This window comes from Copidosoma floridanum, unplaced genomic scaffold (assembly GCF_036245765.1).
Source record: "Copidosoma floridanum isolate Cflo_tuat_1 unplaced genomic scaffold, Cflo_Japanese_pri ptg000001l, whole genome shotgun sequence".
Classification (NCBI taxonomy): domain Eukaryota; kingdom Metazoa; phylum Arthropoda; class Insecta; order Hymenoptera; family Encyrtidae; genus Copidosoma; species Copidosoma floridanum.
In genome coordinates this window covers 11,282,649-11,293,149 of record NW_028321878.1, presented here as the reverse complement: position 1 = coordinate 11,293,149, position 10,501 = coordinate 11,282,649, and the positions used below count along the sequence as shown (strand labels likewise).

The window sequence follows — 10,501 nt, the reverse complement described above, 5'->3', positions numbered from 1 at the left end:
TAATCATTATTCATAACCTACTATTCTTTATCGTAAAAAAAATGTACGAAATAAGTATTCGTGGAATCCCCGGCCCGGCGTATTAAGTACGTGTGCATATTTACGTTTGCGTATTTCATTGAGGGTGCGCGCGCATCTGTCGGCGACGAGGGCGCGCGCGAAACCGAGAGAGATGGACGACAGACCGACAAACGCTGCGGCTGCAACGGCATGGGCGCTGCGTGTGTGTGCTACTGCTGCTGCACCATATAGTGTACATATATATGTATAGATTGTTGTATGTTCCTCCCCATGATCCCCATCCCCACCAATGGGCAGCCGCTGGCTTTACGAGCAATACGAGCGCGCGGCCGGTCAGTCAGCTAGCTACGCTCCGACGTGACGCATCGACGTACTCGTTACGTCAACGAGTGCCGCCGATTTTTCAACCCCTCCCGTATATATATATATATATATATATATATATATATGTATGTATGGATGTAACATTGTGGGTGTATAATAAATGTATACATATACAGTCGACACAGCTGATAAAGCGACGAAGATAGCCGATAGGTGCGATAACCTGTAATGATCATTACGGTGTAAGATCTCTGGGTCGGAGTCGTTGTCACATCTACATTCAAAAAGAAAGGGCAAAGTCGAGTGCGTGCTTTTTTTTTTTTTCCTTCCCCCTATATTTGAATATATACGCCGAGTGCAGTGTTGTAAACCAATGTATGATTATTATTGTTTACAGATGTTGTACGTAATACGTAACCCAACAACGTGCATCACGAGAATCAGGTGACCCAACCAGTGAGCTTGTTTTTTCGTGAGCGCGAGGGACAACTCGTGGAACGATCCCGGTGGTCTATATATATATACATCCTGCATCGTGGCCACGTTGTGTGCACTGTGCAAGCACTGCAAGCTGTGCGTGCAGTGTGTAACTAACTCTCATGCTCGTGAAAAGTAACGACCGTAACGAGTATCATTGCACACTCTTACATAAATTGAAAGGGAAATACTTATATGTAGTTATCAGTGCTCCAATAAAAGCCTCTACATATACAACACGTTCGAAGAGCCGTTGTGTTAGGGCGCGCCAGTGAGTGTGTGCTGTCGGTGTTCTTCGCTCTTGGGAGCGCCGGTGGGGTGTACACATATACAAGATAACTATACCATTTACATCTCGCTGCCCTTACAAAGTGTATATACAACTACATCGTTTTACCTACGCTTAAAAGAAATAAAACAACGAGCCGCTCCGTTTGCCGACATGCTGCGCGTGTCAGTCATGCCTCGGAGGAACGATCTACGAGTTTTCACGCTCGCTCACGGCCGCCTTGGCCGGTGAAACAATCGCCCCGAGCAACGACTACAATCTACAACAACAAACACGTCTTTAATTGTCGTCGATCATTGACCGGCACACACATTATAGTGACGTGTGCGTGTACTTTGTGTGTCGCCTCGACAACGATCACCAACCAAGCCGACCATAACCTCCTACGTATCTGTTTTAGCTCACGTTGGATTTGGAGACAAGAGTCGTCGTCGTCGTCGTACGTTCACTGTTTGCTCGAAGCCATTCACAAAAGAAGACGAAAGAGGAGAAGTGTGTGTGCACAGGTGCAGGAAAGGAAATAACAAACGGAGCAGAAAGAAAACGAAGGGGGGCCCCCATTGGCGGCGCCTTCGAGCTACAACGACGGCCCTGCGACCGGCGGCGGAGTACTACACCGCGAACAGACAGTTTCTCCCTTTTCCCCTCCGCCGCTCGTGGCTCGTTCCATGTAGGCAGACCACCCGATATACAACATCTGGTACACCCATCTCGCTCTCTACAACACGGTTGTATCTGGATACAGTGCACACACTTATATACATTAAGCTCCGGGGATATATATATATATATATATACCTGCGGCGTGGGGGCTCCCTCAGCTGTTTCCCGCCAAAGAGAGCCATCTGCACCGCGCGCCATTACGAAACATCAGAGGCGACAGAGACCAAAAATCAAAACACACCCGGACGAATGGACATTGGACAATCGAACACTTTGAGCATTTAACAGTACTCTGCGTGTGTGATACGTTAATAAAGGTACATTTGTGAGTTTGTGTGTTTGCATATATTTTCATACATGTGCGCGAGTGCGTATATCATTGTAATAAATATGTTATGGGTAGTATCGACTGATCCTTGGTGAAAGTGTTAATAATATTTATAATAGTGGACGGACAACTTTTGTAACACGTTTGTGCAGTTTCTCAAGGAGCAGGGACATTTAGTGCTGTTAGTGTTTTTTTTTTTTTTTTTTTGTTTTGTTTGGTTTTTTTCTTTCTTTCTACGGTCGCTGTTTTTGTTATTGTTATTGTTGAAGTTTCAACGTGAAATATTTGTATGGTGGTGTTACCAAAGAACGGTATCAGAGAACTGGAGTACGAGGTGCAGGAAGACGGCGTTTACCACAGGATTATGTTCGGCAACAGTGATTTGCTTGAAGAAATCGTCGAGACGACCGAGGAGCAGGAGTCAGACCTTTGCGGGTTAGTTTGCTTGCCAAATTTTTTTTTTATTTTTAACGCAGTGCTAAAACTGTTTGCTGTTTGCTAAAATTCACGAGTAGAGTTGTGAAGCGAGTCGAAAAGCTTGTTTTGATGACCAAGCATTTGCATCCAAGTATTATGAGTATCTCGCATAACGTTTGCTCCGCTCAAACAGAAAAGAAGACTGGCGAATTCCGGAGTTGGCGTTCTTAACGTTTGTTTTTTGTTTCGCTGCACAGTTTGCGCACTGCCATGCTATAATGCATGCCCGTCATGAGTCGGATGCAACAGCGAATTATTGATTTTTTGTTTCGCATGCATCCCACCATTCACCTTTTGGTTTTTTTCATTTCTCTCTCTCTCTCTCTCTCTTCTAACGTTTTGTAAAGTATTTGTCGATTGCATGCTCTGTAGCGTAAGTACTCTGCTCTCTCGTGGTTGCTGACGATGTTGAACTGTATATGAGTAATAAATGCAATCGGCCTCAAAGCCAATGTGTGTGAACAGTTCCATCGTAAGACAAACCGGCCGGCGAGACGCGAGAGAGTTTGTACCGCCGCGCTCGTGCGTGGGAGTGTTGTGTGTCAGTAAGTATGACGCGTCAGAGACGAGATTTGCAAAACAACGGCCTTGGTCTCTGGCGCGTCTGCGGCTCTCTCAGCCGAGTATCATATTATATTTAGTAGCATTTTCTTTTTTACGTGTGCATGTGTATAACATAAGGTGAGTGTTTCAGTAGCTTAATTCAAAGCTTTTTATTTTTAAATACATACCGTTATTACAGTGAATAATTTATTTTTCACTACATTTCTGTACTTTCTTTTGTTTTTTACGTTTATACTTCCTCCTTGATTTCCTCAGCGTACCATTTTTTTCCACATGATACAATATACGAGTAAATCCACAAAAAAATTTGGTTGAAAATTCCCTAAAATGTAAATGGAATTTTTTGGGAGGCACCTATCGAGACAAAAATCTTTCACATGCCTCCAGGGATGTAGGAACATTTCAGAATATGTAATGAATTTTTCACGGGACTACACTACACATAAGTTATACACATCAAGTGGCGGAAGATGAAAATATTTTTTGTACGTCGTTTTTATCCCCTCAATTTTTCATACCAGATAAAAAGCGACTCGAAAAGCGAATACATAAAATTATGAACAACTACTTCAAGTACTCCAACAATGGTGCAATAATACATGTCATGTGTTGTGTCAATCATCGTGGTTCTTCGTACACGTACAATATTGTCATGAATTATTTGCAAGTTGACAACCACAATGCGTAGGTTATTCAATATCAATCCGTATACGATTCTAACGTTTGATCAGGGCCCTGATGGGATTCTGAATATGAAGAAAGTTCATCTTTTCCTTCAAAATGTTATTAAATTATTATAAAAACACTTGAATCGCATCTATGTGACAACTGCATATATTATTTAGTTGAAAATTTCCTATTCGTAGTTAAACAAAACTCTAAAAATTCGACCATCGAACTCTTTATGAGGGAAACACTCTTTTTCCACGTGACTTGGACATCGAAGCACGATACTGTGTCCCCTTCGTTAAACTAAAAATATAAACAAAACAATCGGCCCCAGTGTTTTCTTTTCTCAAATACATACAACAGCAGTACAGCGAAGGTCACGAGATTCGAGAAATGTTTTTTTTTTTTTTTTTTTTTTTTTTTTCACCAGAGATAGTTCTCGCGTGAGCTCAGCTGTTTGTTTTCCTCGTACACGTCATATTGTAAACTTAAGATGTAAGCTCTAAATTGACGTAAATTCATTATTTATGCGTATGGATTATTGATTAGTCGTTCGACCGGCATCATCTCGTATTCGTGCACTACGTGCAATTATTAGGCAAAGAAGAAGGAATTGGGAGAACAAATCATTTTGTCGTTGTCTCAAGAAAAAAAAAGTTATTCGTTTACACGTAGCTTGTTACGCTTAGTAAACTCGTTTGGTTACGCTTTTAACAAACAGTAACAAAAAGAGGAGAGAAAAATAAAAAAAAGCACAAATTTTCAAGCAGCGCTTATCTCTTCGATGCGATTTACAATGTTTATTGTTTTTAAATTACTATATCTCAATTATCTAAACCAGATAAGAATACGATGATTAAAGCTGCGAAATATTTATACTTGCATCGTCAAATCACACTAGTGAAGAACAAAAAAAGGCAGGGGGGGAGAACAAACCCAGGCGCGAAAATGTTTCATCCCTTCGTCAGAAAATTCAGAAGCACCGTCGCAGACCTCGGTGGTGGTGTTGATCGCGCAGTAGCCCAAAGCGCCTGCATTACGAAAAATAGGCTAATGAGAAAAAGCTGGCATGATTATTTTCGCGTGTCGCCTTTGCAGACTTTCGGTCCTTTATTAGCGGAGCGAGAGGGAGGACGTGTTTTCCCGCCAGCTATTTTAGAAACAGTGCGTGCGGGGGAGGGGGTCTCGTTCTCCGTCGGTGTATACTGAAGTGCCATTCCGACGGTACACAGCTGTGGTGCATAGTATGCCCATGGATTTACGATCCCTCTATGATGGGGCTATTATTTTTGCTTCGGGTCGCTTACCTCTTCAAGGACGCATCACCCTCATCCCTTTTCTCTGCTTGGAAGGAAAGAGATTTTATTATTTATTTGTCGTACCAAAACACGCGCACATTTTTTTCATCCTTTCCATGAGTCTATTTTCTTTAGTTCGCCATTCTTCAGAGGAATTTAATTAATTACTGCGACCACGTCTAAATAAGCATATTTTTCGTATTCATGCGGAGGATTACTAAACGCTTTCGACAAATTAATGTACGTTATTTGTCTTAACGAGCCAAGTCCAATTCTACGTTATTTATTGGTTTTGTTGATCCTTGGATTCAATGTACATTTTTTGTTTTTAGTTAAGAATGGCGTAAAATAATTGGGGTGAAATAATTTGTCTATTGAAAAGTTGTCCGTTTACAAAGAAAAAGCATGTAATACAACTTGCTAGTTTTTTTACGTTTATAATACGATCAATTTTATGGTTACCATATAATATATATGAAATTGATTACTTGCATTAGCTAAACTGTCGACGACGACAAGAGTTTGACAATAACTTCGACACAGAAAAATTCTACGACCAACGAAGATGTGATTTATCTTACCTATCATATACCAGCACAAATAATAACAGGACCCACAACCACACTCCCCATCAATTAAACTAAACTTTCTCGCTTGTGGCGCTTTTGTGACAAGGAAAAACAAACAATTAATAACAGTCTTGAAAATTGGTGCCATCTGTAATCGCGTGTGTTTATTGATGAGTCTGTCGATACTTTAAATTGTTTGGATGCATAAAAAATGCTTAACACAAGGTCGATGTCCCAATAGTCCATCATTTGGCTGATTTTTTCGATACAAATTTTTAAAACATAAATAGGGTAGTTATTCAGACACCAAAAAATAACTTTTTCAGTACAAATTAACGTGTTTATTACCCAATTGAAAATATGGTGAAGGTGTATAAAAGAAAAAAGTGAGCGAGTACTGGGACATTGCCCTTTAGTATCACGGTCGAGTAGCAGAGACGACTATGTGGGCTCGACAAAAGGAAAAAAAAAAAAAAAAAAAAGAGCTTCTAATATTAATGCGCATCCCGTAATACTTGAGATGAAGAAGAAGAAGAAAAAAAACCCCCTTTAACCCTAAAAACTGCTCAATTTAACCTGACGAAAGGCTAAATTAAGCCACTCCCTCTCACTCTTTGTCTCTCTCAACATCGTAGCTGAAATTAGCAATGCTGATCCACTCATCCCACCACCGCGGGAAAGCAAACCGCAGTTTTTCTAATTTGAATAAAAGCATCGCAGCGCCCTAATGACGCGCCGAAAATATTTCCCCGCAAGTCCCATGCATATAGGTGTAATAATGTACGAACGCGCGCGAAGGGGACGATGAAGGCGACTGTCAAATTTCAGCTCGACCGCCACCATCATCTCGCTCCTTTGTTCCTCTGTCCCGTAAGTACCAAAATACAAAACACGATCAAAAGCAAGGGGGGGGGAGGGAAAAAGAAAAGAGGGAGCGTAACTATAGTCTCTGCAATCTTTTTTTAGAGCGAGTCCTCTACACGCGCGTGCGTATTTAGGGGGTCTGGGTAGCGTGTGATGCGCAAAGGGAAGGAAGAAGAAAAAATAATAATGGATGCGAACGGGAGTGCATGCTCGTGAAGGGAGGGCCCACCCTACCCCCTCTAGGTTCTCTTTCCTCTGTTTATACTCTGCTCTCATCCTCTTGACGGTACATATATATACGAAGGCACGATGTTGTTGCTGCGTCTTTCTCGCGCTTCGCGTGCGCCCTTCCTCCTCCTCCTCCTTTCACGTGTTTTTTTTTTCCACGCTTTTTCGTTGCTCGTACTACACACCCCCTTCTCGTACTCCTCCATTTTTTTTTGTTTTTAAAACTTGGGGTTCCCGCGTCTTACTGCAGCAGCACCGGGAGCTTTGTACGGAATACGTATACGTGCAACACGCTCCCGCGCAATCTGCGTGCACGTGGGAGAAGTGAGTTGAAAGCGGAGATGAGAGAGATGGTACTCTCATAGAATTGGTATATACATTTTTTTTTACTTTTATTTTATATTTGGATAAATGAGCACTTTTTTTGCCAGTCTAAAATCGTAAAAAATACATGCAATCTCAAACAAAATGTTTGTGATGGATCGAAATGGATTCAACTCAACATGTTTATTTATTTTGCTTATGTGCTAATTTTTACACTTACTTTTCTGACATGCAACACGACAGATATAAAAGCTTACAATTAACCAAGTACTGCTTAAAACGAGGTTGAAAATCCAATTTTTACTACCATCCAAGTAGGCCAACATAATTTTTCGATGAAAAATAATATTTTTATCGACACAATCTCATGCTTTATAAAATTATTAGTACTCGATTATTCTGAGGGGCCACGGGAGTGGTTTAAAAAACGTTTTCCATTGCAAAGTAAAATTTTGCAAAATGGAGCGGCATGCATAATAATAAGTGTGAAGTATAAAATTGAAAAATAATTTTTTTAAAGTTAATGAAAAAATTAATAAAAAATAAAAAAAATTACAAAATCGGTAAATATTTGTTCGCATAAAATTCTCAGAGTTTCAAGACACTCATCACTCCCGAAAATTTTCCGTTCAAAACTGAAAAACCGGTAATGGAAAAAAAAAAAAAAAAAAAACTTGCATCTAGATAACTGTATACCAAACCCAACGGCGACAACTGCTACGTTGACACAAGTTACAGGAGAGCACACTGTACACACACGTGAGGTGGTTACGTAAAAGGCACGTTTGTTGCACAATAATCGGCTGCTATAAATAACTGGCGGTTGTGGAGCGACGACGCCACCACCGACACTCGCCGTTTCTTTTTTCGCCCGCTCGCTTGGCTTCGCACTATATACACTCACTTGTTTACCATATTTTTCTTCCACCGCGCTATACTCAGCTGCTGCAACTTGTAGTTTCCCCGCGTATGTAGAGTACTCGCTCGCGTTATCTACCCATACATTATGCGTATACGTGCATAACTTGAACTTTCATTCAGTGCGTGATTTTTGAATCAGCCAAGGTCTTCGGTCGAATGAGAGAAATATAACGATTTACGTTCTTTCAGCGCGTGCACACATAATAAATTGGCAGCATCGAAAATACGCATCGTTATTATTTATTCGTCGATACCTATCCAACCTGGACAATATTTCAGCAGCTCAGCCGCCACTTGTATATACCACATACGACGACGACGTAGACACTATACAACAACGACTCCTTCACATTAGCGGTTTTCCCTCCGATTCTTCGCGCACGTCTGATTTATGAATCAATATCTCAGGATCAGCGCCGCACACCACGTGCAGGTATATACATACTGTGTGTGACGGAGGAGGGAGAAAAACTTTTTTTCCTGGCACCGCGACAATTAATCGTCCGAATTTTCGCAGGGACGCGCCCTGTCTTTCTTTTTTTGTTCCACCACTCATCCCTTGGACTATAAAGAGCTTTGTAATCTTCGCGCAGATTGTGTGCACCTCTCCATGACGTGTCGACAGTGTACAGTGTATATCCAACACTGGTATAATACGTATCGTCGTAAAGCTAAGTTTTTTCATCTCCGAGTTCATAATGTAATTAACCATTACTCACTTCCATTGTTTTTTATTTTCTCCCTTTCGAGCAGCAAAAAATCGATGAATATTTTTTCTTTTTGTGCGTAGTTTTAATTTTTCGTTTTGTTTAAGGTTTTGCACTCCTGATTTAACGGGTGTAGTTGCACGCACGTTCAAATGATTAGTAAGTCAACAAATATTGTGTACAAACACGGGGAGTAGGTATATTGTGTTGACAATTGCGTTGCATTTCCCGAAACTTTCATGACCTGTATGGATTCATAAATATGCACTTTTTCCTATGGAAATTATTTTATTTTATAACATAAACTGTATACAGGATGGTAAAAAAATATCAGCAAGTATCTCGTTGTTGTACACACAGTGGCAATGGAAAACGAGTACTTTTTTTTTCCTGTCACACGAAGAATAAATCCATAGTAATGCACGTACAGGCATGAAGAAGAAAAATAACTCGTTGTCGACACGGTCTTTTGTGTGTTAAAAATATAATTCGTAGCAAAGCGGATGGATGAATGGAGGGAACACACGTGACGTGCCGTGTCGTTACGTGCGTGACCTATGAAGTACAATAACAATGATTTCTCGTCACTGAGAATTTTTCATTACGAATGGCGAGTGAGTAATTTGACTGAGATACACAGTCGCGCTTTTGATAAGAAAATAGCACGTTGCTTATCGTTTTATCGAAATCGCCAGTCGCGTCATTGATTTGGTCGCAATGGTGATAAAATCCTGTTTTAAGTAAAAGGTTATATTTCATAGAACATGTAAATAAAAGACAGGTGCAAAGCCAAAGACTTCGAGGGGATGACCTTCGAGGAACAAGAGGAAGAAGCAACAGAAAATACGAGAGCCTCGGGGCGCGTATGTGTCAATGTACGCATGTATCATTGCGGGAGAATGATAATAATAACAGACGAGAAATCGACGGAATAGCAGCGTAAAATAAAAATGGAGGTACAAGCGGTAACACAAAAAAGCTCGAGTTTAGAGGAGAGAGTAGGATATTTTTGAACATTCAAATGCTGAAAATTTTTTCATCGCTTGAAGCGTGCATGGATGCTATTCATTTATTTTACTGAAGAAAAAAGTGGCTTTCAGGATGCATTGCTAGTACAAACGCTGGTTCCCGATTATTATCGCTGAGCAAACAATCCGCATTCATCGCCGAAAAACAACATAACTTGTCGAACTTTATACGATGCACGTATCGCGTCGAGCGCTGTGTGGCACAGCTGTTTGATCGGCAGTATATCTTTATCGTGATTCGCCGTGTATCAGCTGGTCGAGCGATAAATCGTCGCGCAATCGACCCCGCGCGATTCTCGCTTGTCTAGTTTGGATTTTTTTTTTCTTTTTTTTATGACTAAACCGCATTTTTTTTTTTTTTTTTTCTCTGAAGGTTGACGCATCAATATTTATATTTCTCGTTACGTCCGGTCGAGTGTTTCTCTGCTTTAAAAGTATAGTAGATATACGCGCACGCTGCACCGTCATCATCGTACAGTAAAAAATAAAAAGTCATTCATGACAGAGATAACGATATTCTGGTTACAATGTCGTGCAAAGTCTCGTGCCAGCATCGTTTTTTCTTCACTCGAGGAAAAAACAGATGTTTTTTTTCCATACACGCAGAAAAAGAAAAAGATAGAAAGAAAAAGTGGAGTAAGTAGCCTCCCCGTGTCATAACAAATTTCGAATTTAGGCACTGCTGACCTTCCAAACGTATGCGAGTATCGTAAAATAATCGTATCGTTCGAAGTTGCATACAAACAAGAC

At 40.7% G+C, this 10,501-nt stretch overlaps 1 protein-coding gene across 2 annotated transcripts in view; it reads left to right on the top strand.

Annotated features, from left to right (window-relative positions):
* Nucleotides 1-2,030: 2,030 nt before the first annotated feature.
* crp (transcription factor cropped) overlaps nt 2,031-10,501 on the top strand; it is a 227,677-nt gene continuing 219,206 nt past the window's right edge. For both annotated transcript variants that reach the window (XM_014364548.2, XM_014364539.2), the window contains exon 1: nt 2,031-2,537. In XM_014364548.2, coding sequence (XP_014220034.2) covers nt 2,392-2,537 — 146 coding nt within the window. In that variant the 5' untranslated portion in view covers nt 2,031-2,391. The remainder of the gene's footprint in view (nt 2,538-10,501) is intronic.